This window comes from Eptesicus fuscus, chromosome 12, assembly GCF_027574615.1.
Source record: "Eptesicus fuscus isolate TK198812 chromosome 12, DD_ASM_mEF_20220401, whole genome shotgun sequence".
NCBI classification, from domain to species: Eukaryota; Metazoa; Chordata; class Mammalia; order Chiroptera; family Vespertilionidae; genus Eptesicus; species Eptesicus fuscus.
The window spans coordinates 15660030-15687919 of record NC_072484.1 but is presented as its reverse complement, the minus strand read 5'-3'; the positions used below and the strand labels follow the sequence as shown (position 1 = coordinate 15687919).

The following is a 27890-nucleotide window of genomic DNA, read 5'->3' as shown; positions in this document are numbered from 1 at the left end:
TTGGTCTTTGCAGCAATAGAACAAGATGACATCACCCTGGGAGACAGTGTAGGTAAAAAGAGAAGAGAGTCCCATGTTCAGAGGCTGAACTGAGGAAATGGAGGAAGCAAAGGGGATGGGGAAGGAGAAGTTAGGAGGAGAGCTAGGAGTGTGGCCTCTTGGAAGTCAGGAGCAGAGTGTTTGATGAAGGAGGGAGAGTGATTAACTCTCAGATGCTGCAGAGAAGATGACAAAGAACCGTCCCTGGAGTTGTGTAGATGGGGGGCGCAGGTGCCCTTGACGAGAGTTTCAGGGCATCAACGGATATGGGAGTTTGACTAGAGAAATTTTCTAAGAGAATGAAAGGTGCTGGAATGTAGTGTAGCAAACCTTCTCAAAGGTTTGCTAAGAGAGAAGCCAATATACATAGCAGAAGTTCAAGGGATTTGTACACCCTGATTTCTTCTCAGTAGCATAACAAGCACTTTCTATAATAAATACATAGACATTTACATAATCATTCTTAAACTGATGCGTGGTAGCCCATTGTATGAACATACTTATCATAACATACGCATATAAACATTTTGCTTCCTTCCAACACTTCACTTTTATAAACACCACTGCAACGAAAACCCTTGTATGTGCATTCTTTTTTAATTTAACCACATATTTATCTGGGATCAATTTCTAGACAGGAAAAGGAAAAAGGAAAGAAAGGAATAATCTACAATTTCTTCATAGACCATTCTATAAGAACTTTTTCTAGAAGCCAAAATTATACCCTCGGTTGGTTAATTTAATTCTACAACCAATAGGAAGCCTACATATCAAATTCCCTTGCTTTTTAGTTGGAAGTTATTAAAATAAAGACAATGGAAGTTTTCAAATTACCAGACTTTCGAGGTAAATTTCAGTGGGTTTCATTATTTTTTGTTTCTTTCCTTTGACCATTTTCCCACTCGTTCATTCTTATCCTTCCTGTTGGCATCTTCCCTGCCAGGTGTCTCTCTCTCTCTCTCTCTCTCTCTCTCTCTCTCTCTCTCTCTCTCTCTCTCCTCTCTCCCCCCCTCCCTCTCCCTCTCCCTCTCCCTCTCCCTCTCCCTTTCTCTCTTATGCCTTGCTCCTCGGTTGTCCCTATCAATTCCTCTCATTGGCTTTTGGTAAATATATCTAGTTTTAGTGAGTGATTAAGCTGTGGACAGATTTATAAATAGAGGCCTATATTCAGCAATATTATGGAAGGCTTGATGCATTCAAAGAACGAGTTGGGATAAGTGAATAGCAGAGGAAGGAGCATTTATTTCCCTTTCAAGGAAAAAAGAGAAAGGTCATTGAAAGCTGTATGCAGTCCGGAAAACATCTTCGACCAGGGAATATTTGTAAGCAGTCTACACATCTGCCTTACCCTTGCCATGCTTGGTAGGTGTACTGCCCTTCACGTTAATTACATTTTTAAAAATAGGCTGGTGTGTTGCACATCTGGCTATGGTGACTTGCTTTAACTAGCCTTTCTTGGTGTGTACACAGGTGGGAGTCTTTAGTCCTTGTGCTGATGTATTTTATCTACATTATCATCATGAAGTAAGTAAAATACTTTCTTAGTTTCCTTTCCAAGACTGTTTTCTACATTCAACATTATGTGATAATGTGGAAAGAGGAACAGGGGAGAGGGCAGGGGTCTGACTGGCTTTCGCTGCATATGGTCACAGACTCATTTGGCTCCCTGGGCAACCTGCTATGAATCGCTGCAGCTCTGGCAGTGGCCATAGCAAAGACCCTTCCAATCCATGCGTGATGATAGAATCAAAGCTTCAGTTTAGCTTGAAATTTCTCAAGCGAAAGCTCTCTTCAAGGCCTGGCAACCTAGGCTTTGGCTGTTTCTTCACTCTCTTTCATAACAAGAAAGGAGGTAAAACTTAATTACTTATGCTTCTATATAGGATGAGAGAAGGGACTAGAGCTAATTAAGAGATGACTAAAACCATGGTTGAAATATCTATGGACTTCCATATTTCGCATGGTTATCTAGGGCTGTGTAACAAATGACCCCAAAACTTAGTGTCTTCAAACCACAAACGTGCTGTCTCATACAGTTTCTGAGAGTTGGGCATCCAGGAGCAGCTTGACTGGAGGGTTCTAGCTCAGGGTTTTTCATGAGATTGAAGATAGGAGATTGGCCAGAGGGGCCGTCATCTACTTGACGGTGCTCCAAGGTGGCCCGCTTGCACGGTTGGTGAGTTGATGCTGGCTATCGGCTGCAGGCCTCAGCTCCTCACCACATGGGCCTCTCCTTAAGGCTACCCGAGTGTCCCCCACACAAGAGCTCCGGGAGAGAGCAAGGAGGACCCCACATTGCCTTTTATAACCTAGTCTCACAAGTCACATACCAGCACTTTTGTCATATTCTGTTTATTAGCAGCAAGTCACTAAGTCCAGTCCACACTCAAGGGGTCTACTTTGCCTCTTGAAAGGAAGAGTGTCAAAGAATTTGTGGATATATTTTAAATCCAACACATCATATGTGTGTTTTTTCCTCTTAGAGTTTACTATTTGTATCAAGAATTACAATGTAGCCTGGCCAGCTTGGCTCATGATTGAGCATCAACTTATGAACTAGGAGGTCACGGGTCAATTCCCAGTCAGGGCACAGGTTGCAGGCTCGATCCCCAGTGTGGGGTGTGCAGGAGGCAGCCAATCAATGGTTCTCTCTCATCACTGATGTTCCTATCTCTCTCCCACTCTCTTCCTCTCTGAAATCAAGAAAAAAAATATATTTTAAAAAAGAATTACACTGCAAATGTTCCCCATACTCGAAGGTAAAATGTCAGCACCAGGGTTGTGAACCTGCTGGGTCATCGTTTTGCCAAGTACCATTGGGGATGAGGAGCTTATAAATAGTGCAGAGACCTTCGGTGCTGCAGCCGCCAGCCCCCGTGGGAGCAGTTTCTATTCTTCTAAATTAGCCCATACTTTCCTCAGCATATGTGACCGCAGGAGTGACTTCCTTCTCAGGGGGCAAGAACGTAGAAGGCGTTCAGAAGCTGCCAGTTTGCACATGGCAGGGAGCAGGCTGGAACTGGCATGTCAAGGTTTTCTTGCTCTGAGGCCTGACAATAATTAGTTCCAGCCTCTAGTGGCTGGGAGCCCCGTTCAGAGGAATCAGTGTGGCCTCTGGCAAAGGTCACCTGAACCGTGAAGGTAGGAGCTGGCTTGGCTATGTCTGCGGGGGGCCTGCCACCCATCACTCAATGGGGAGTCCAGGCTTCACCTTAGGATCTGTCCGTGGTCAGTGTGGACCCAATGTCTGGGTCTTTTTTTTTTTTTTAAATATATTTTATTGATTTTTTACAGAGAGGAAGGGAGAGAGATTGAGAGTTAGAAACATCGATGAGAGAGAAACATCGATCAGCTGCCTCCTGCACACCCCCTACTGGGGATGTGCCCGCAACCAACGTACATACCCTTGACCGGAATCGAACCTGGGACCTTTCAGTCCGCAGGCCGACGCTCTATCCACTGAGCCAAACCAGTTTCAGCCCAATGTCTGGGTCTTGTTACTGGAAGAAGACATTTCTAGAGTGTCCTGGCGTAGAGTAACCATGAGATGACTGATCAAGAAATCAGGGGCTTTTATCAATAATCACCTTTCATTTACGAATACCAAGAGGTGGGCTCCCACAAACACTAGAGTTGGCCCAAAGACTTTCTGACATATCTAGATTTCAAAGGAAAAGCCATTCAAGATGGGAGCACCCATCTTGCTCCTCTTTCTCTAAAATCGCAAAATTATTAGGGAACCAGTGCCACAGTAGACAGACCTCACCAATACGCATGTGTTTCTTCATTGGTTTTTATTTGTTTCACCCTTTTTCTTCTTATTATTCTTTTTTTTATTTTTTTTTTACTTTCTGTGGTTCTAAGTTTGAGTTCCCAAAGAGTCAAGAGCCCTTTTCTTCCTTTTAGAAAAGGCATTTTGGTCAGTTATTCCAAAGAATTGACTCTCTGCTATATGCCCAGCAACTCCAGGGATTTGAACCGAGTTTAGATGAAAGCCTGTCCCACACTGAATTTACTGGGAGCTTCACAGAACAAGCAGGTCTTCAAGACCAAAGCTGGTCTACAGGGAAGCTGGGCTGAGGGGTTTTATAGTCCCCTCCTGTGACCACTGCACCCCTCTGCCCGGCCATCACCAAGCCCGTGGGCTGCTGGCGGGGCATGTGGACATTAAGAGAGCACAGGGAACGATTTCTCTCCTCCCCTCCGCACCATACCCAGTGTGAAAGCTAATGAGGTGTGTTTCTGCTGATGCCTCAGCTTCACTAGCCTTCCAGCTGCTCAGACCAGCAGGATACAAATAAAACCGGGAATGGCGGCCTCTGTGCTTGCGGGATTTTTCTACATAAATTCTGGTCCCATGTTCTAAATTGAAATCTCTGCTCTTTAGCCACCCCCCTCTGCAATCAGAGGCTTTAATCATTGGGTTTTATAAAATCTGATTTATAAAATTGCATGCTTCACAATAAAGTAGCTTCAGGGTGCAAGCACAAAATTTAAAACACTCAATTAAAAATATAAAACAGAGCAGCAGCAGTTAAAAATGGCATATATTAGAATCGTCAGCTGCCTCCTGGGTAGAAGGCTTTAAATGACATTAAACATTCTGTCGGGAAGTCAAAGAGCCATTTAGTTTGGCCAGAAAGCTCCTGGGAGCATGAGGCACACCTGGCCTCGGCGAGGATTGATTTCTGCACCTCTGCATCACTCCTCTGGGATCCTGTCCCCAGATGAAGCAATATGGCCTCGAGGCTAAGATCAAGTCCTTCGCTTCAAAGCCTGGCTGTGGATCCCACCCCGCCAATTACTGGCATGGGGACCTTGGCCAAGCTATTCAAACGTTATGAATCTCAGTTTCCTCTTCTACAAAACAGGGTTAGTAATACTTCCTACCTCCAATGTTGTTTTTGTTGTTGTTGTTGTTGTTTTGTTTTTTGGTAAGGATGGGATGTGACAGCATAGTTACTATCCAATATCTAGTTTCACGGAAGTTCTCATAATACTATCCATAGTATCGTTATCCTGTTACCCAAATCCAAATAAATATATAACACACAGTTGTACTTTAAAACCAAACCCTCATGCAAGTCAGTATTTCTAGGTGGAGAATGGATTCGGGGTCAAGATGACAGGAACGGTGCCCCTCCCACAAGGCTCTATTAGTCAGGCAAGGCCCTCTTGTTGAGTCTACAACGTGGAGAGATCTTTCATGAAGAAGAAGGTTGAATATAGACAAAAGTTAACAGAATAGTGCAGCAATTTTCAACCGGTGTGCCACAAGAATTTCTAAAACATGCAATACCTGACTACTTAGTCAGGGGCACTGCCCAAAGGACCCTTAGATTGTCAAATAAAAAATGGCAATGCCTACACAATAGCCGTCCAGTGTGAGTGAATCAAAAGTATACCTTTTATTTTCGTCAGATTGGCAAAAATATATATAATCTATTTTTTGGTGTGCCGCAGAATTTTGTAATTAGTTTATGTGTGCCATGAGATGAAAAAGGTTGAAAATCTCTGGAATAGTGTGCTGGATCCCATGTGCTCATCACCAGCCACCCGCAGTTGCTCCATCCACACTCTATCAATTTCCCTCCCTCTATGATTTGAAGTCCCAGACTTCAGGCCAGTTCATCCATAAAAATCTCAGTATATGAGATTTTTAACATAATACATTATTATTATCACACCTAAAGTTAATGCTAATTTTCAGTATAACTGAATATCAAATCAGTGTTCAGATTTTCAGTCATCTCATAACCATCATTTTTACAGGTTTAGTTTAATCGTATAAATGTCTTAAACATTTTAAAAAGCAAAATCCAAATAAATTCCACTCATTACAATTGATTGTTCCATGTTTTGGCTCTCTTTTCATCTATAAATCTGCACTCTGTTTACCTTTTTTTTTCTTTCAATTTATTCTTCAACAAAGTTTGAAGTGGATTGCTTGCTCCACAGAGGTGCCCAAAGTTTGGAAATGGGTGTAGCATGGCCTACCCCTCTGGCTTTTGTTTCTTCCATGTCAGCCATCAACCTGATTCAGGTTAGACTGTGTCCCAAGCGGTGGCACATCCTCCCACCAGCAAGCACGTTGTGTCTCCTGTCTCCCTGTGACGTCGGCAGCCGCTGATGCTCAAAACCTGGCTCCATGATTGCGTTAGGGCTGCACAGTAGTAATGTTCTGCCTCTTATAAGAAGCCCTGGCTGGTTTGGCTCAGTGGATAGAGCGTCAGCCCATGGACTGAAGGGTCCTGGGTTTGATTCCAGTCAAGGGCACTTACCTTGGTTGCAGGCTCAATCCCCGGCCTGGGTCAAGGCACATGCAGGAGGCACCCAATCGATGTGTCTCTCTCACATCGATGTTTCTCGCTCTCTGTCTCCCTCTCTCCCTCCCACTCTCTCTAAAAATCAACAGAAAAATATTCTCAGGTGAGGATTAACAAAAAAGAAAATTTTGGCATAAGAGTAACAGAGAATCACAGGGTGTCAATCTGTGACCTCAGGAAACCCAAGACAGACAGAAACCTAGACTGCCAGCCAATCTGTAACACATAAACCACGACACACCAGGTAGCAGCATGGATGAGACACCTTCTCCTTTCCCCAACAAGGTGTCCCTGACAGCAAAGGCCCTAGAGACGTGGCCCAGAGGAGGTAGACGTGGCCATCCCACTAAGTCTCATGCACGAAATCCAACTCAGGGAACTCAATCTCAGAAGTGCCTCCATGGACACTGAAGAGATTGCAAAGAAAGCAGTTTGTCATTATTTATTTACGTAAAGTTGATTTTATTTTCACCTATCCTTACACTGGAAAATGGGGCAGGTTGTATATTATGAGGGGAACTGCGATGACAGAATAATAATAATAACTTGAGGTGTGGGATCCCCACGATGCGTCCAGACTGCAGGGCCACTTGGTGGGAGTTGGGGAATGGAGGAACAGCGAACGCTGATGGGCTCTCTTCCCTTGTTACTCTGCTCAGATATAACGCTTGCATACATCAGTGCTTCGAAAGGAGGACGAAAGGTGCTGGAAACATGGTCAACGGCTTGGCCAGCAATGCTGAAATTGATGACAGCAGCAACTGCGACGCAACTGTGGTGCTACTCAAGAAAGGTAAGGAAGGAGAGCCTGTGCCCAGGAAGTAAGCACGCGTGGGGCACTGCAGCTGGCCTGGAGAGGGCGCTGCCTCTCTGAGGGAGAGCAGGTTCCTGGCCTCCTCCCTCCCTTTGGCCACACCCTGGGGCAGTCTCTTACCTGGTGATGCGCTGACTCCGAAAGCCCCATGCAAGTTCTTGGGCAAAACATTTGCTGGGAGTGCTACAAGGAAATTAGGACAGGGTGGTAAGGGAGAGAAGACCATGGGTTTTGAGCTATTGATTCTGTCACATTTTGGCTGTGTGGCCATGAAGCAAGTCACTTAATCACTCTGAGCCTCAATTTTTTCTTCTGCAGAATGGGGATAATTTTTGTAAGGAGTAAAGGAGACAAAGTATGTAAAAAACTTCATGAATGATAGTTGTCATGAGTATATTATTATATCCAAATTCACTTCCAGGCTGCATTACCTCAGTTTCCAAGCTGCAGCATGATATAGTTAATGACCTTTTTTTTAAGGTAATTTTTATATTTAATAGATTCTTGTTAATCAGTTTATATACTTAGATAAATAACATAATGTTCTCAAATAATGTTATTTCTTAGAGGAACACAAAAATTATCAATTACTTTTGCCTAGAATATGCTTCATTTTTTATTGAGTTTTTTTAACTTTCCCTTGAAATATGTGGGTTTATTTCTTCTTGATCCCATATGGTTGCTTTGCAGGGGGAAAAAAAAAAAAACACAAAAAAAAAGAAACTAGAAAATCTATAGGTTCTTTTCAAATATATGTCTGACTTTGGAATCTGTTGGTAATTATGAGAATTTTAAAATCAACCATTTGGTAGACTTTCCTAATTATGTGCATGTTTAACTAAAGACTTAAGATTATTCAGTGCCATCCCACATAAGGATATCATTTACTTTTTTCTCTCTGGGTAGTTTGTAACCATAAGAGGAACACTCTCAGGGAGGCAGAGAGCGCTACCTAATATTATTTAGTTTCCAGAGATCATTTCATGGTTTAGTGGCTTGGAAACAGGAGTGAGCACTGAGAGGGCCCGTGGCTAGGTACCCGTGAGCTATGTGCTCATGTTGCACATTCCTAGAGAGGGGCCTTGGTGGAACTTGTTTCCAGCCAGTCAGCAAGTCGTTACATAAGATTTGCCTGAAGTCTCCTTTGGGCCTTGGGCCTCTGTACTGTGGCCACTCGCCCACCTATCAGTCCTGCTCATAGGCTGGGGCGGCAGCAATGTGTCCATTTCTCCACCATGTCCTCCACTTAAAAGTCAAGTCTGCAGCTTTTAACCTCTCAGTATGAACATTGTTGACATCTGAAGGGCATAAAAGGTTACTAAAGATTATAGGGGTCTTTCTTATGCCCCACATCTGAGTTGGGGGTGTGTGCGATTCTTTGAGGACAAGGAGGAATTCTTATTTATGATCACTCATTTTTTCTATGTCAGTGAATGATGCTTAAATTGTTTCATCATTTCTAAAGAGCTACCAATGAGCCCCAAAAAGCAGACTTTGGTTCTTCCCCAAATTTTGCTTACTACAGCCCTTCCTGGATGGGTGAATAGATAAGGGGGGAGGGAAGAAGGGAGGGAGGGAGGGAGGGAGGGAGGGAGGAAGGAAGGAAAGGGAGGGAGGGAAGACAACTGGGAGCATAAGAGGGAAGAAGGAAGAGAACGGAAAAGAAGACTGAATGAATATCTCTTTCCTGCTCCTAGTCTCAATATTTTTATTTTGTGTTTTTAATCTCCCTAGCCAATTTCCACCGCAAAGCATCAGTGATCATGGTGGATGAGCTGCTGTCTGCCTACCCACACCAGCTGTCTTTCTCTGAGGCTGGACTTCGAATCATGATCACCAGCCACTTTCCCCCCAAGACCAGACTCTCCATGGCCAGCCGCATGTTGATCAATGAGGTATCTGGGAAAGCACAAGCCATTTGCCACTGGACAGGGATAGGAAACGAGGAAGGAGAGAAAGCTTCTGGGTCTGAAAGTAGAAGCACCTAATTCAACATTTAACACAATAATATCCCTCAGCCATTTTGAAACATCATTGCTCGCTGTGCCAGCGGCGCATCCTGGTCCTTGCTCCTCCCTCCACATGTTGATAGACATGGTCCGGCTCCCAGTTATACAGAAAAAAACTCTCTGGTCCTTTTCTATGTACCTTTTTCTTTACATCTTCCATTTGAATGGAGCCCTCTCATGTGAATGAACTTGCACAGAAGTAGTTTCATACCAAAATTGCTTTAAAATAATGCTGAGTCTCTGACCTGAATTTTCCTATGTATCCTTTCCTCTGGAGCGGCAGCCTTATTGGTACACTAGTCCCAACACATTTGTGTGGCTTTCCTAAAATTTGGAGAAGAAAGTTAACATCACAGTGCACAGAGAATCAAGAACCCTGATAGAAAAGAAGTGCAATCGGAAGTGAGCAATGGGAATTTTCCTCTAAAGTGATTTGCAAATTCCAGTGGGTCATGAAGGTTAATCCTTCTCCCCGGAAGGAGGTTTTCTGAGTTGGTTATTACTTTGAGGAATCCATTAAGACTTGACTGCAGAGTGTTCTGAAAGCATCTCCTTGTCCGCTACCTGGAAGAAATCCCAATAGCTGGTGTTCTGGGTGTAGGGATGTACAGTCCATCTTCCCGTGGTAAGAATGTGCCTTTCTCTTTCCAGAGACAAAGACTGATAAACAGCAGGGCTTACACCAATGGAGAATCTGAGGTGGCCATCAAAATCCCAATTAAACACACCGTGGAGAATGGGACAGGGCCCAGCAGTGCCCCAGACAGGGGCGTGAATGGGACTCGGAGGGATGATGTTGTTGCCGAGGCTGGCAATGAGACAGAAAATGAGAATGAGGACAACGAGAACAACGAGAATGACGAAGAGGAAGAGGAGGATGAGGAGGATGACGAAGGACCGTACACTCCATTCGACCCTCCCTGTAAGAGGTCCTATGTCTGGGCTGGGGTTGGGGGCTCTTTTAAGGCCACTGAGTAGATGCCCTTAACTTTGATTATCTTTCTGCCATTCATTTCAAAGAAATATCTCTGTCTGAGCATAGAAATGTTTATATTAACATCTACAGTGGGCAAGACTGTTGTGAGGGTCCAAAGATGAGCAAGATGGCAACACATGCTCACTGGTTGCAATGTAGGCTCTTCGACCAAGTCTATAATTGCGGGCAAGTCCCTCTCTTAGCTGCTCTGTGGACCTTTTGGTGCTCAGGAGGCGAGCACGCGCCCCAGGTGTGTCAGCAGAGCATCTTGGGCTCACGAGAAGTAGCACTCCACCCACCTTCACCCTTCCCTTCCCGTCACGGTTAGCAGGGGGTTGTCCTGCCAAGGCCAGCCCTGGGTACATGTGCTGCCCTCCCCGTTGGGCTTTGTTTTTCTTCTCACTTCCTGCCCCTCACCCCATTTAGGTGCTTCCTCTCCCAGCACCTGCTGCTTCCAGGGCAGGCACACCTGGGCACAGAGCATCCCGGCCCGGTTAAATCTCACCTTGTGGGCTTGCTGAAAACACCCCTCTGGTACCCAGGGGAGGAGCAAGACAGGGTGGTGTCCTTCTCCCCTGACTGCCGCCTCCAATAAAGACGTGGCCTTCCCAGTGACCTTGTCCTCTCCCACCCCACCCATTAGTGGGACAGGTGGACTGAGCCCAAAGAATTCTGCCCATTTTCTAGACTTGCCAGAAGCTTCCGATGGTTTCAGGAAAGAGTGCACTGGTCAGACTCACTTTCACTGTCAAGTGTGTGGGGCTTAATTAGCGTGTGTGTCTTCTCCTGGAGGGTTGAATGGATGGGAGGACTTTAAACTCTGCGGAAGGATGGCTTGGTCCACCTGAAAGGCCTTGCAGGGGTGGGACATGGGGGCGGAGCATCAGAGCCGGGTTTCAGGGTCGGGAGCCAGGTCTCTGTGTGCTCCTTTCTGTGTTCAGGAGACAGCAGGTAAAACAGACTCGGACTGCTCCTGGGCCCCCTCAGGGCTCCTGAGAGCTCAGCCTGGTCAAGTGCTTACCAAAACTAAGTAGAAAACGTCACCCCGATGCCTGTGCCCCAACCTGCACTGCCCAGCCAGAGTGAAATCGCCATTTGTTAGTAGGTAATATTCTTTTTCTTTTTTTAAAATATATATTTTTTATTGATTTCAGAGAGGAAGGGGGGTAGAGAGAGAGAGAGAGAGAGAAGAAACATCCATGATGAGAGAGAATCACTGATTGGCTGCCTCCTGCACATCCCCTACTGGAGATCGAGCCTACAACCTGGGCTTGTGCCCTGACCGGGAATCAAACTGTACCTCCTGGCTCATAGGTCGATGCTCAACCACTGAGCCACACCGGCTGGGCAGTAGGTAATCTTGATAGAAAAAATATATATACTGTGTCTTGATCCATTTTGCCACCTGTTGCTGTATTTCTTGGCAACCTTCTTTCCTATCAACCAGGACAAAGGCATTTTAAGGATTAACACGTTAAGCGCCCAGTCAGTCACCGGTGACTGACACTATACTTTCCATCCAGAAGACAAAACAGGCTGGGAGCTTAACGTGTTAAAGGACCAGACACTCCATTCATCCCCTGTAAACTCTTGTGTGCATTTTCTGTTGCTGCACACACAGCAGGTTATCACAAGTTCAGCCACGTGAAACGACACCTGTTGAATAGCTCTCGGTTCTGCAGGTCAGAAGGCTGGCAGGGCCTGGCTGGGTTTGCAGAGGCTCACAGGCCAAAATGGAGGTGTGGGCAGGGTGGCAACTCCTCTCAGAGGCCCTGGGAGGCCCAAGCACATGCAGGCTGCCAGCAGATGTCTGCTCCTGGTGGTGGCGCAGCTGAGTCCCGTTTCCTTGCTGGCTAAGGGCCGGGGGCTGCTCACTGCTCCAGAGGCCACCCGTATTCCTCGTCACATGTCCCTTCCGTCTGCAAACCAGCAACAGTGTGACGGGTCCTTGTTACCTTTCTCATCTCCCTGGCTGCCCCTTCTGCTTGGGAGGGTTCCTGTGACCGAGCTCAGCTCTGCCGTATAGCCAAGCACACGGCATGGAAGTTCCTGAGTCGGGGCACAGAACCGGGGCTGCACATCTGGAATCCTACCTCCCAGCCCTTGTTTCAGAATCTGCCATCGGCAGCTCCTAACCAAGCTCCAGAAACGCTAATTTTGCTAAAGTCATTCACTGAGTGAGGAAGCAGTGGGCCAGGGGCTGTGTTGGCCTCCCAGAAGCCCCGAGTACATCCCTCCAGGCAGACACCTAAACGTAAGGTGACCAGATTCTTTCCAAAAATAGGGACTTTTTTTAAAACGCCGTGGGACACAGGACAAATTGTTAAAAATCGGTTTTGTCCCGCCAGAAGCGGGACGATCTGGTCACCTTAACCTAAAGACACGTGTGTGAGACCAGACACGGTGTCCAGCTCCCACAGGAGACTTCATTACTTAGTGGGATTAAGAGCCCCTTTCGGATCACGTGTCCACATTTCTCACCTGGACGAGGTAAGTGCCAGGCCTAGCTGTGAGGAGTGAGGTGTCTCCTCATGTCCGAAACCAAGGAGGTGAGGAGGCTCCAGGGCTTCCAGCTGAGTTTCCTTCTTCCTCATGTGACAGGAGACCTGGCTGCAGGCGTGGGCTCGGACCCACCTCAGGCCCCTGCATCTTTCACAAGCACCAGCCCTAGAGGCCCCAGAGGAGAAACGGTGCTCTGCGTGGGCCTGCTACCCGGGGTCTCTGCTTCGTCCCAAGGCCCTGCTTCATCCCAGGGCCCCGAGCAAACAGGTCCCAAGTTCCTGTACACCAGCCCTTCTCGCCAGGGCTTCCTTGACAAAACTCAGGTTCTGATTCAGAAGGGCGGGGCCTCAGAGTCTTCATTTCTAATGAGCCCTCAGGTGATGCCAGTGCTGTTGGTCCACAGGCCACACCTGGGATGGGGAGGGGCTGGAGGCCTGGAGACACTTCGGTGACTTCACAGTCCTTCTGAGGCTTAGGGGAGCCTAATTCCGCGCCCGGTTCCGCCTCTGAAACGGAGAATGGGCTTGTCCAACTATGAGCCTCAGTACTCCTCCACCAGCTGCTGAGAAATCTCATTCCTGGAGCCAGGAACTTCCATTTGAGGCTCGGAGGCTGTGTCCAGCCAGGCCCTCCCTCAGGCAGGCCTCCTCACAGTGTGGAGCAGCCTGAGGGGGGCTCAGGCCAGCAGAGGGCACTCGAGGAGCCAGTAGGACAGTCTGGGGTTTCTCTCAGGCTAAGTTCCCTCAGCCTGAGAAAGGTCTGTCCACACAATGAGCACATTTTTCTTCTCTTGATCCTGTGAGGGCCAGGTTCCCCTGTTCCAGTTACCCAGCTGCAGGGCTTCCTTCTCGCCAGGACTTGAGTGGGTATAATCAACAAATAAGTAATTATGTGGAAGTATATAAATATAGGGATAGATATGACACATGTGTTTATATGTGTATACATGAATATAGGTGTATGTGCATATATTGTGCACATGTATGATCGATATCATTAATCTATGCATATAGCATGTTTGTATATATGCTGCACAAATTTAATATATTGTATGTTAATATACATGTATGTACAAATCTTTAAGGTATTGTATATTACATAATGTATACACACATATTAACATACCTGAGTTTTTATGTATATATGTATAGATTAAATATATACAATGGACAACTATGCATAGTATATCTATATTATGTATACATACATATAAATTGTACATATATTCTTACCTCTTGTGTGAAGAAAGCCTTCCTATTGACTGAGAGAAACAGAAACATTTACATGTATATGTAGATAAACACACTTTCATTTTAAAAAATGAAAAGAAATACACCAAAATATAAGTATGCTTTTTGTAGTTGGGATTATTTTTTATTTTCTCTGCTTTTTTATTTTAAAACAATGTACCTTTTAATTGCCTATATGATTAGAAAAAAATTTATATATTTAACTCTAGGTCTAAAATACTAAGCAATGAATGACTTTTTCTCCATCCAATAGAATTAAGTGTCCAAAAAACTTTAATAAGAACTGTAACTTGGGAAGAAGTCCTTTGCTTTATAGAGCCGGCGATACTGACCGGGGATGCTCAGAGTGCCTGCTCCAGCTCCCATTTGCTGGCTGACATTCGAGAAATCACGTAACCACTGGTACATCAGGTTTGTGTGCAGGGAATTTTGTTTCATTCAACTGCTGCTGTATCTGCAGGACCTGGGCAGTGCCTGGCCAGAGGGGCAGAGTGGACCACTCCTGGTCCTCAAAACCATTGAAAACACACATTTCTGCATCACTTGATTTATTCAAGAAGTTATATTTGTTATATTGCACTTAAAGGTATACCTTGAATTTCTGCTTTAAATTTGTTGTTCTTACAATGGAACTGTAACTCAAAGAAAGCATCTATAGCATTTTGGATGACAGTGAAAACAGTTTTCAAGATATAATGTCCTCCCAGTGTGAAATCAAACATTTTTTTTTCAGCTGAGAGACCAAACTCAAAACTCATTGCTGCTGGCTTATACTGCTGGAAACTTTACCTAATGTCATTTCTATGCCCTTGCAGTCCTAAGTCCTGACTTCATTTTTCTTATCGCTTTTATTTTCTAAAGAATGACAAATAGCCAAATTGAAGTCATTTCTCGGCTCATTCATGTGTTTCTTTGTAACTTGGATTGGGTGTGAATATTAAACTCTCTCTCCCTGGGAGGGCATCTGGGAAACTGCATGGCCAGCAGGGGATGCCAAGGCCCCAGACTGATAAGTCACTACCACATTGCAGGAGTTAGGGGACGTGCAGACTTCCAGGATGCATTTGGGATCCAAAAATCTGGCCACAATCTGGATTCTGCAGCATTTGAAAACCCCTCAGAAAACAAATCCTCAGGCAGTCCTCTTGCTTTGTAATCCAGCCAAATAGTCTCAGTGTCCTCCTCATTCACTTGACCATCTCCAAATCGGAAATCTAACGAGACGCTGCTAATGGGGAAAGTCGCCCCCTTTCTTAATCTGTTCTCTTCGCTTTATTCTGCACTTGTAAGTGGGATACCTTTAGATTCTAAACACACACACACACACATTATGTTGTTCATAGCAATGTTATTACTGTCAATATTATCAATATGTATTGATCATGTGATATATGCCCTGCCCTGTTCATGGCATTTAAAGTACAGTACTGAGCAGTGGTGTAGATGAGGGCCTTATTTAGATTGGTTATCGGAGGGGTCAGGGGACATTGGAGCTGTGCGGTGGACTGCCTGACAGGGAACTGCAGGTGCAAAGGCCCTAAGGTAGAAAGAAGCTTGGCGTGTCTGAGGACAGAAAGCTGGGGCAGGGGCATGTGTAAGTAGGGAGAGTAGTAAGTGGGAGCCAAATCATTTAGGACCTTGTCAGCCATGGTGGGGAGATATTGTTTTTTCTCTGAGGGCAGTAGAACCAAGGAGAAGGTTCTAGAACAGTTTACTTTTTGAGACTCTCCTCTGGCTACTGATGATGAGCAGTTGGAGGTGGAGCAAGTGTAGGAGCAGTGAGTCCCTTAGGAACTCAGGTCTTCAGCCAGGTCATGGATGGAGGGCTGGCCCTGGGAAAGGCTGTGGGAATCGTGAGCTGCAGGCAGACTGAGGGTGCCCTGGGTAGGTTGCCAGTGTTGGTGTGGGGATGAGAGAACAGGGAGAGTCAAGAATGATCCTGAGGATTTTGATTCCACCAACCTGCCAACTTACGCTGTCCCAGCCCCATCCTGATATCCCATATAATTCTTCCAGCTACTCTGTGAGTTCAGTGTTGCTCTGTCCACATTTTACAGATGAGGAAGCTGAGACTTAGGGGATGTAAGTAACTGAGACACTTGCTTCAGGCAAAGCGGGCACCGGAGCCAGCGCTGTCTGGTGAATAAGCCCCACTCTTCCCTTAGTGACCACCTTGCCATCCGAGGGAGACCGGGGAGCCAAAAGTGATGTTGTGTAACTCTGTTCTGTGGTTTTAAGAAAATATTTGGAGACTGGCAAGAAATATAATAAGTGCTGGATACTGGTAGGAAATTATGAAATAAATTTTGTTAAACCTTTCATTAGTCCATATTCAAAATGTAATTTAAAAATACCTTCTTATCTCTGATGGGGATAGAAAATGGTACAATCATTTTTAGAAAACTGTTTGGTAATTTCTAATAAAGTTAAGTAAACACCCACCCTATGACTCAGCAATTCTACTACTGGGTCTTTGCCCAAAAGAAATGAAAACATGCCCCAAAAAAGACTTGTACAAGAATGCTCATAGCCACTCTCGTTGTAATACCTGAAAACTGGCAACAACCCAAATTCCCATCCACCGGAGAATGGATAAACAAGCTATGGTGTATTCACAGGGTGGAATACTGCACAGCAATTAAAAGGAATGAATCAGTTACACATAAATGAATCACACACAAAAAAACATACGTTGAATGAAAGAAGGTAGACATAAAAACATACTATATGATTTTATTTATTTGAAGTTGAAGAACAGGAAAGATTAATCTATGGTGGTAGCAGGTGGGAGGATGACTAGAAGGAGGCACAGGGAAACTTCTGGAAGAGGAGATTGTGATTGAAGAAGGGAGTACATATGTGTATGCGTAGTTCTTTCCTGAAGTGAGTTAGCACTGAAGCAGGAAGGTTATAAAGACCAAAAGAGAACTAATATGTTTTTCAAATCTAAGGCAACAAGGAAATGATCATATAGTGACCAAAATAAGCATGTATGGGTGTCTCTGAGTCAGAGTCCTCAGGCAGCACAGAGATGGGAGGATCAGGTCATCACTGACAAATCCATCATTTTATTCATGGAAACAGGTAGTTAGAGAAATAGAAAACAATGATTCAAAGTCCGTATCAGTTTGGTATACAAACACTCAATGCCCTGTTTTGACAACCTTGAGAGCTTTCAAATCATCTTTCAAGATTTCAGTGCATTGACAGACGATGCTGAGAGATTCCACTAGATGGCGCTATGACCACTGACTTCTTACAATCTGGAAGGCTATGGTGACCTATGTATCCATGGGGAGAATAGACAACAGAGGCCAACTGATGGTTTTCCTAGCAACACCCCTCCCCCCAAACCTCTACCCCCACACACTTCCCTCACCCATTTGTGTCCTGAGAATCTTCCTCATTCTTTTGCTCCTGGCCCCATTTGCCAAGCCATCCCCTCAGCCTTGTAGGATTCGGAAGTGACTCATCCTTTCATTTTGGAGGCCTACCTAGCAGGTGGGCCGCAGAGAAGGTTGGTATTCTGCTTGGTTTTGTCCGTCAGGTTTTGTTGGTGACGAAAAGCCATTTGTGTCTTTTAGGGAAAGAGCAACATAGTAAGGTTTCTTTCACAGGCCATCAATTAAGATATAAGTACCTGGGGAATGCAGTGTGGAGAGCTGGTGAAGCAGAGGAATGAAGCTGACTGATTTGTGTGTATGTTTTTGCCTTTTTTATTTTCCCAGCTGGCAAACTGGAGACAGTGAAATGGGTGTTCACCTGGCCACTGAGTTTTGTCTTATACTTCACTGTACCCAACTGCAACAAGCCCCGCTGGGAGAAGTGGTTTATGGTGACATTTGCTTCCTCCACTCTGTGGATCGCAGCCTTCTCCTACATGATGGTGTGGATGGTGAGTGCATCGAGGACCTCACAGCAGCACTCAATCTCTGTAGAGAGAGAAATACACTCAACCAGAGGGGAATATGGGTTGGGGTTTCAGCCCAGAAACTGTAACAGTCAGCTGTTGCAGCAATAAGCTGCATAACAAAACACCCTGGAACAGAGGTTTAGAATCTCAAGCATTTATCCTCTTGCTCACATCTTCAGGCTGACTATGGTTGGACTAATTTCAGCAGGCACTGACTGAGCAAATCTGCTTCAAGCCACAGCATGGTTCCATAGATTCAGGCAGCAGGTGGGGTTCATGTCTAATCCGTGTGTTTGCCCATTTTCCTGGACTAGTGGCTGCCTGGGGAACGCTCTTCTCATGGTGGATTGCAGGAGTGCATGAGGGCAAGTGGGAACACATGGTGCCTTCTAGGGCCTTGGCTGTGACTACCACCCACATTCCATCATCCCCAACATCCATGGAGTGTGGGGGGGTTATACTCAAGAGCTAATAAAATGTTCTGGAAGGATTATTTTGGAGGCAATAACAAATTTGTGAACTTTGACACAATTAAATCATAATTATCCCTTGCCTTCAACATCATGGAGAAATAGGTAATTTTTTTTTCAACCTAAATCTTATAGCCACAGGTTCCTCCCTTCTCCTGTACTCATTAACATTTTTATTTTACATATTCACTGGGTGCCGTCTCTGTTCCAGGTTTGGGGACTGGTGTTGGTGTCCCTGTCCTCCAGGTGCTCAGTGGTTTTCTCCCAAGTCCACCTACAGGCAAACCCACCCACTGACCTGAGGTTTACCCTCCCTCCGTCGGACTCCTACTCGGGTGGAGGTGCAGCTCTAAGAAGTCCTGAGAAGTGGTGGGGAATAGGGAGAAAACAGGAAACAGGAGACCTGGCCCAGCCGTCTGGGGAATCAGTTCCCCAACACTCCAGACTCAGCCACAAGCATCGTAATAACACCAGAGGGTAGGCCAAGCCCCAGCGAGACAAACCTGATTCCAACAGAGACGGGCCGAGGGCTGTTAAAAAGGAAAACGCAGTTTGGCCAGGATGCTTGTAGCGCCACTTCTCCAAAGCCTCCTCAGAACAACCAACAGAAATGCTGTGTTTTCTGCATCTCACTTTCCTCCTTGGAGAGAGGAAGACAGAGAGCCCCAGGGCCACCCCAAGTTCAGTTCAGCACTGAACAGAAATGAGGTGCATTGTCCAGTTTAAAAGGGGGCCAGCCAGGCATCTCCATGTAACTAACTTCCCACAAACCTTTGGACTGCGAAGGAGCACCTGTGGCCTTTGGAGGAAGTCAGGGTGCATTCATAGGTGTCTCCTTCCATCGCTGGCCGGGAGGAACTGTGAGAATGTGCTATTTACAGTACATGGTTTGCATTTCTTGTAACTTTGTAGAAAGTGAGGCCAGGTGGCATCCTGACCAATTCCTCCCAGTTCTTGTAAGTTATCCTCTCCTTAGGCCAACATATAGGGATTTGGTCTCTTGCCCACCCACCTCTCCTGCCACTGCTCGCCGCCCCCACCATGATGTCTCACCACCTGCTTTCCTCTGTCTTACCAGCTGGAATTAAGGGGCCAGAATGGGCTCTTTTGCATAATGGAGGCACTGACTCAAGCTAAACCCCTCCCATGTAGACAGAGGCACTGCCTGTGCAAAGGAGCCTGCCTGCCAGGGAGGGAATGCCCCCTTCTGCCACTTACTCACACGTGCGCCTTGGGCAGTGCCTCAGTTTCCGTATCTAAAGAATAGAGATAATGATAGCACTACTCCATAGGGTTGTTGTGAGAATTAAATCAGTTAAAACGCACAAACACCACTTAGCACAGTGCCCGAGTACTCAGCAAACGTCAGTGATATGGAACGGAGGGCAGTGTTGGCAAAGGTGACGTTAAGCAAGCTTCCAGGGAAAGAGGAAAGGAATCAGCGGCTATGGCTTTTCCTACAAGCCTGGGGGGTGTGGATTCCCATCATGCAGCTCGAATTCCCAGCCCAACTTGGCAGCCATGAATTCTGGGTTTCCCAGGACCACCCTGAGTGTAAATATCCTATCCCAATATTGCTTTTTCCCAGACACTATTTTTCCTCTCTCGGGCCATCTGTCTCAGCTGAAAGGAACAAGTGAAAAAGGCCCATCTTTGATTGGAAAACATGAGCTCCATAACTGCACCCTGGTCCCCTGACCTGCAGCCCCAGCCTGCTCCCCGAGATCTTCTTCCCCTTTGTCTTCATACAGAGAGCCGACGCTGCCCCCTGGAGAGACCGCCTTTTCTGTGTCTTGGTCAAAGGATTCACGGGCAGGTAGGGCTAGAGTCAGCCTTCAGTTCACCACCTCTTCCTGCTTCTTCCAGGTCACAATCATCGGTTACACACTGGGGATTCCTGACGTCATCATGGGGATCACCTTCCTGGCAGCCGGAACCAGTGTGCCTGACTGCATGGCCAGCCTCATCGTGGCCAGACAAGGTGGGGTCACCAGTGGGCTGGGGTAGGGGAGGAAGGAAGACCTCTCAACAAGGGTGTGGGAGGGTGGGTGTCCACATGGTAATTACCAGGGCTTCAAATCCCAGCTTGGAAGGGGTGATGGGGGACTTCAGTGCCATGTTGGTCAAAAGGCTTCTTGGCATCAGAACAGGGAAACAAGACAGAAGGCCCACCCTTGAGAAGGGCAGAGAAGTTTTCTAGGTAGCACCAGCCCCCCTTTCTGGAGGTCATATTACCATTTTTTAATTATTAAAAATAGTAATAAATATATTGATAGCTAACCTTTGCTAAGTGACTCACACTGAGTAAAACAATTTAGGCACATTATCTTATATAACTTAAAGAATTCTATGAGTTAGGGACAATCCTACACCCATTTTATGAGTAAGGAAACTGAGGCTTAGAGAGGACAGACCCCATAGCCTAAGGTTTACTCAGCTGCAGTAACCCTCAAGGTAGCAGTTGCCATAGGTCACTCTTCAGTGTGTGACAGACCCTCCCCTCCTTCAAAACCAAGGTCACAGTTAACCTTCCCAGATGGATGCCCCGGATGGCCATGCCCCTCCCCAGCACCCCTCTAACGTATATGCCTGATTTGTGCTAGCAGACCTTTGTTTTCAACAGAATGTGTAGCTATGACACAACACAGTGTCCTCTACAAGTCCTCACAAAAGTCTTCTTACTGGTTACATTATTCTTCTTAATATTGCTCAGTTGTTTAGAAGAATTGAAAACAGTGTAAAACAGGTGGGTGATGATACTGAAACGTATGGGTTGGTGAGATCACGAGCCCCTTTATACAACTGTTGCATGTATTCCTTTCTATAAGGATGTATTCTATTTATTAAATCATATTTGGATTTTTGAAGCACATCTGACCCATGATCATATTTGAAGTAAGGGTCAACAGTTTGAAGATTGTGTATTTTATTCTATTCTATTGAAAATACGCATTCTATTCCAATGACTATGTATTTTACAGGCAGCATCAGTCTATAGCGGTGATTTTCAATCTGTGTGCCACAACAATTTTTAAAACATGCAATACCTAACTATTTTGTCAAGGGTACTGACCTCTTTTCCCTTAGCTTGTCAAATAAAAAACATGACAGTACAACAATAGCCATCCAGTGTGAATGAATCACAATTATACTTATTTTTTTTGTCAGATCTATAAAAACACACATTTTTTGGTGTGCTGCAGAATTGTAGTAATTAGTTTATGTATGCCTTAAGGTGAAAAAGGTTTAAAATCACTGTTCCATAGTGACGGCCTGGGAGAGAACCAAATATGTGAGCTTGCAGACTTGCCAGCAGGTCTCTGGCTGTCAGACTGAAGGTTTGGGGGAGTCCCTTGTGGGCACTCCCCTGAGATCACTTCCCTCACCGCAGTGACCTCTTGTCCTTGCAGGCATGGGAGACATGGCCGTGTCCAACTCCATCGGGAGCAACGTGTTTGACATCCTCATTGGCCTCGGTCTCCCCTGGGCCCTGCAGACTCTGGCTGTGGATTATGGATCCTACGTAAGTGGTTTTTCTCCATGGCTTCTCTTTAAATCCAGGGTGATAAGAACTCTGTTTGTAGTGGCCTTGGCCACTGTGACTTTGTCTCAAGGCTAGGGAGTGTGGAAATACTAATGTTGAGCAGGTAACAAATTCTCCCCATCAAAGCCATTCCAAAGTGAGGCTTGTGGGATCATTCAGGACTCAAGAGCAGGGTTGGAAACTTTTTCTGTAAAGAAACAGAGGGTAGCCAGCTGGTTTGGCTCATTTGGTTTAGCATCAGCCCATAAACCAAGAAGTCACTGGTTTGATTCCTGCCCAGATTGTGAGCTTGATCCTCAGTAGGGGGTGTGCAGGAGGCAGCTGATCAATGATGTTTCTCTCTCATTGATGTTTTTATCTCTCTATCTCTCTCACCTCCTCTCTCTAAAGATCAATAAAAACACATTTTTTTAAAAAAGAGAAACAGAGGGTAAATGCTTTAGGCTTCGTGGGCCAGACAGTCTCTGTCCCATCTACTTAGCTCTGCTGTGATAGCCTGATCAACCACAGATGATATGAGTGTGGCTGTTTACAACTTTATTAATAGGAACTGAAATTTGAATTTTGTATAATTTTCACATATTATGATTCTTTCATTTCTTTTCAACCTGTTGAAAATGTAAACACCATTCTTAACTCATGGGCTATGCAAGTCCTGGTGGTGAGCTTGATCTGGCCCAGGTTCCATAATTTGCCAACCCCTTCTCAAGTGTATTTATTTTGCATGCAAAATATCTTTATATTTGAAGGAAGGGGCACAAAATACAAGATTCCCTCTCTGCCAGGGATCTGGCGACTGTCAGACCCTCCTGTGACGGCCTCCATGCTCTCCCTCAAGGTTAAGCTGATTATGGCTTCAGATGAATTTGCAGGTGGGTGACACAGGTAGTCCAGGTGGACTCAATGCTCTTTCCCAACTCGCCAAAATGTCCCCCCTCTGCTACAGAAGCTTCTGCCCTAGACACTGACCAAAGACTGAGGAAGAAACTGATTCGAGATTTCTTCCTATATCTGGAAGAAAGAAGAAGTGTGTCTCTGAAGCTGCTACACCTGCCCAGTGCTCAGTGCTTCTCTAGATGGGCTGCTGAGCATGACTTAGTCTGTCTGTACTGTATGTTCTAAGTAATTGTTTATTCTGCATAAAATAATGTAGTGCATTTTATCAAATGGTAGTTGTATTTGAAGTTGCTTGACTAATGGCTGTTTAACTAGTAAAGGTATATCCAACCGATTGCAATTGTTGGGGAGAAGGGTACCCTGCTTTAGTTCTTAAGTTTGGACTAGGATAAAATAATAAAGTTGACACAAGACTGCATTCACAGGAGAAAAATCAGTTTAATATATGTGCATGGGAGAATCATAATATGATGCTCAGATCAAAAAAGAAGCTCAAAGAAATGATTGAACCAGTCACCTTTTTATACTTTTTAGACAAAGAAAGAATGAATTTGTGAGCAGTGGACAGAACAAAAAAAAGTTGGTGCTCATTAGAAAGGAATCTAAGCAAGGATTGGGCTTGGGTAGTAAATTAGTAAAGGCAGTTCAACGTTCAACGTTTGTTTATTTAAGCTTTGGACTCTGGATTCTCTTAAGTCTGGTTAGATTCTCTCTCAGCCCTCAGGAGCGTTGAGGGTATCTATCACATGGGAGATTTATCTCTGCTTTTAGGGGGACAGAGAGGTCAGGGTTTCTTCTTGTATAGTCAGATTCTTAAGTAACTTTAGTTTAAAATATCAATACAGATTATTGTAGGGTATCTTGAGGCAGCCTACCCTGGGTCTGGACACAATGGAATTGGAATCCGTAGAGAAAAGCCATATGTTTCTGGTTCATGTGAAGTTACCTACTGGCTGAGAGGTTGCACCAAAGGTCATCCTTGATCTTCATTGCCTCATCCCTCCCTCCTAGTGCTCCATCTCTTCTAAATGCAATGTTCTGTCTCTTACTTCATTTCCTGATTCGTCTTTACAGAATATTTTCATTGGAACCCCAAAATAGCAGGGGGTACTGATCTGTTGAGTTCATCAGCAACACACCTGGTTTATTGCTCTGTCTCTTTCACTTTCCCACTTACCTCTTACCAAAGTTAAGAAGTAAAATGCAGACCTGTGTGAATTTCAACTACTGTTTGTCTTCTCTGGTATCTGAAGAACAGGCAGCAAAAAGATAAGAAAAAACTACACTCTTGAATAACCTGGAAAATCAATCCATGAATAATAGATTTTTACCACATGATTCTCCAGGGAAGAATGGACAGGCAGGAGCAGGGGATGCAAATCCTTGCAATGTCCCTAAAATCCATTTGGTTTCTTTTTCTTTACTGGGATTACAGGGTACAACGATGGAAGGTGACATCAAAAACTCAAAAACAAAACTCAGAACTCATCCTGGAAGTAAACTAGTTTCTCTAACCAGCTTTGAAAACTTCCTGACAGAACGTGGATATCAGGCCTGAAATTCCAACTCAACTAGGCACACTGTCTGCCACAATTAATCCCCTAAGTGTTCTGCCTTCCTCTTCTCCTCTCTGACATGCTCCCAACACTCTTCAGAGAACAGAAAATTGAACAAAATTCTCATATCAGTAACTCCCGCAACCATGAAGACATACCATTTCAGGTCCCAAACTCTAGTGGCAGGGTGACATCATGAAGACAAAAGTTCAGGCCCTGTTAGATCTTTGGCCCAAACTTCTGTTTTATGATGATGTAATTGGGTCACTCTGGTCATTCTGCTGGAATTGTACAAGGAGTATATCTGATCCTGTGGTTGAAGATCGTCCTTATCCTTGAAGTGAAGGAGGAAATGCAGAAGGAAAGGTGGCCACGTCTGGTCTATGACTAAGGCAAAGCCACATGGGAGAGTGCTCTTAGGAGAGAGTTTTGGTTGGGAAGACTGGAAAAAAATGTGTCACATTGGGTTATCATCCAAATGCTGCTGTATCTGTAACCAGGGCCAGAGAGATGGTAATTTTATTCCAGGGGTATAGACATCCAGTGTAGCCCTCTCTTTTGAAAGCAGAAATTTATTAATATAATCAAATAGTTCATGAACCCCAGGGAAATCAAGAACATTTCATTTTGTATATAGTGTGAGGTAAGGGTTCATCTTCATTCTTTTGCATGTTGGTATCATTGTTTCAGTACCATTTGCTGTAAAGATTTCATTTTGAACTTGAAAAATTCTAAGGAAAAAATTCTAGTTAACTTCTTTTTCAGTAATATTCACAACTTGCTTCTTGCCCATTTGCATTTTAGTTCTGATTCAGTTAGAATGAAAACTTCTCCTGTCAGTGAAGATAATCACTATTTGGGAATGCAGGATTCTAGAATACCCAACTATAGTTGAAATATAATCATGGCAATAATTCTGAGTCAGCAAGAAAAAGTTTAAGAATGAAATATTTTCATTCAAAACAGTTAAGGTGTTGGTAGGGAGAGAGGTGGACTTTAATTTTCTGGACAACTTTACTTGTACAGAATTCCTCTTTGTCTAGTAATGTTAGAGCAAACGAGGTGCCCAGTATTTGGCCCAACCAAGCTTTATCTTTTGGTTTTCCTAGAGGTCGGGTGTCCCAGAAAGTGGCCCTGTAGAACCAGACCACTTCACAGAGGGGGTGAAGGGGCTTCATTGTCTCTCCAAGAGCTCATTCTTCAGGTGTCAGCTTAGATGTCAACTGTATTCTCCCAAGCTTGGGTCAGGTGTCACTCCTGTGTTTTTCCGCAGCTCCCATGAAAGCTTCCCTTGGCCTCTTTGTCTGAGCCTCTCCCAGAGAGGCGATCTCCCTGAGAGTAGGTACTCTGTCTGTTTTATACTTTGTTTGCTCTGTGCCCAGCACAGGGCCTGGTACTTAGAATGCACTCAACAAATATTTGCTGGTTGGCTGGATGGATCCTAAGTTTCCCATCAGCATCACCTCAGCTGTTAGGGGCAGGGGGTAGGACATGTGAGCAGAGCAGAATATAGGAATAAGTTGACCCGAGAAAAGAGTAGAGGACAAAACAGCAATAAGAAGAACTGAACATTCACTAAGTACCTAGTATGTGCCAGGCACTCTAGAGACACGTAGTCTCATCTAATCCTGAGATCAGCAAAATTAGGCAAGGATTATTTCTTCAACTAGTGGTTATCATGCCTACTGTGTGCCAAAAACTTGGCAAGGCACTGGAAACACAGAACAAACGAGATGGACTAGATCCTCCCTCTTAGAGGGTGCATCAGGTTGGGAAAAACAGACAATCCATGAGTGACAAATACGTAAGTGCACTAAATTTGGAGAACAAAAGCCTATTGAAACCTATGGGACAGGTGATGTGATTGGGGGGGGGGGGGGGGCACGTACATATCACTCTAGATTTGTTGGAAAAAGAGGTGGGTTCTGTGCTGAGTGGCAAATGACAAAAAAGAGTTGGGTGTGTGGAGGGGACAGCAAGTGTAAAGACATTGAGACGGACTGTGTCTGAGAACGAAAGGGTGGTCAGAGCAGCACAAATGCAGGGGTGAGGCGGGCTGAGTGAGGTGGGCAGGGGTGAGGTGGGCTGAGTGAGGTGGGCAGGGGTGAGGTGGACTGAGTGAGGCAGGCAGGGGTGAGGTGGGCTGAGTGAGGTGGGCAGGGGTAAGGCAGGCTGAGTGAGGTGGGCAGGGATGAGGCAGGCTGAGTGAGGTGGGCAGGGGTCACATGTCTCACTCTATTGCAATGCTGTTCCAACTCCCCTTGTGCAGGTCAGGAAACCAGGGCCCAGAAAAGTTAAATCACAGCCAGAAAGATGCAGAGAGAAGACTTGCTTCTTCCCGCAAGCCCCAAAGATCAAAGCGGGAGGGAGGGTACTATTGCTGAAAGGAAGTCGTGCCACAGTGGCCACCATGCAGGGCTGGGGGCACAGATACACAAGGGTCACACTGAGGCAGAACCATCTCTGATTTGAATCTTTGCCAGAAGAGAGGACAGGCTGAAATGAGCTCTTCAACTTCAGGTAAGGAAAGAAGGACCTGGAAGGGAAGAGACCTCCTGATCCCCCGAGTCCTGTTCTAAAAAGCCCGCCAGCTGAAGTCCTCACTGCTCTAGGCTGTGGTATGTGACGTGGCTACAGTGGGTTCTGCCTGAAGGTTGGAAGAACGTTCTGGATTCTTCCATGAGGACTACTTGTTTATACAGTCTCTGGGTCCCTCCCTGGCTCTCACCAGGCCCTCCAGTGCCAGCCCCTGTGCCCAGCTTGGAAAATTAGTGGCAGGTTCATGGGAGAGCAGACTTAGGGGCTTATTTGCCACAAGCATTTTTGTCTTCCCGCTTGTCTGCCTCCAGCTTTTCCCTGGAGAGAGGCTTCATTTCCAGGACACGCGGGCCCCGCCTTCCATGTAGCATGGCTGCAACCCTGACATCTGTCTGCGTCTCTGACATCAGAGCTCAGCAGACCTTTTTGTGGGTTTAATGGCCTCTCTTGCCCTCGCAAGGGACCTGCTGACAATTCTGAAACAATTTTTCCATCTTGACCAGATGGGATTTCCAAGTCATAATTATTGGATAATTACCATCAAGACAGCTGTTTTCAGCATTTGAAAGCGGGGAATGAAGGCAGTTTTACAGATTTTGACATTTCTTAGCACTTGTGGCTTTCTCAGAAGCCAGCGAACTATTTAAGTGCATGAAATAAAATATATATATATATTTCTAAAAGTCAGAGTTTGGAAAATGAGCACTTTTGCCCCATTTTGGCGAAGAGCTTCTGTTCCACTTGCTCAACAGAACTAAAAAAGCCACCAGGCAGGCTCTAGGAAGCCAGAGCAAAACTCACATTTCTGAACTCCAGCTTAGAAATGCAAAAGAAATCCTAGAAATAACAGAGGGAGAACGAGAGTCTGGCTTTTTCTTTATCCCAGTGAGAGCCCACCTGACTCAGGAATCCACAGAAGTGAAAAAGAAAAAGTGACCAGTAACATCCCCACTCCATGCTTTCTGCCCAGTTTCTTCTCTCTCTGATTAAACATTAATTGAGTGCTTACTGTGTGCTAAGCTGGTAAGAGATGTTGATGCTGCTGTGAGCAGGACA

General features: G+C 45.3%; 1 protein-coding gene across 3 annotated transcripts in view; it reads left to right on the top strand.

Annotated features, from left to right (window-relative positions):
- SLC24A3 (solute carrier family 24 member 3) overlaps positions 1 to 27890 on the top strand; it is a 493522-nt gene that overhangs the window by 448793 nt on the left and 16839 nt on the right. For all 3 annotated transcript variants that reach the window (XM_008141127.2, XM_028144920.2, XM_054724362.1), the window contains 7 exons: positions 1510 to 1563; positions 7025 to 7158; positions 8914 to 9074; positions 9840 to 10110; positions 17645 to 17811; positions 20166 to 20280; positions 21710 to 21822. In XM_008141127.2, the coding sequence (XP_008139349.1) occupies positions 1510 to 1563; positions 7025 to 7158; positions 8914 to 9074; positions 9840 to 10110; positions 17645 to 17811; positions 20166 to 20280; positions 21710 to 21822 (1015 nt within the window). The remainder of the gene's footprint in view (positions 1 to 1509; positions 1564 to 7024; positions 7159 to 8913; positions 9075 to 9839; positions 10111 to 17644; positions 17812 to 20165; positions 20281 to 21709; positions 21823 to 27890) is intronic.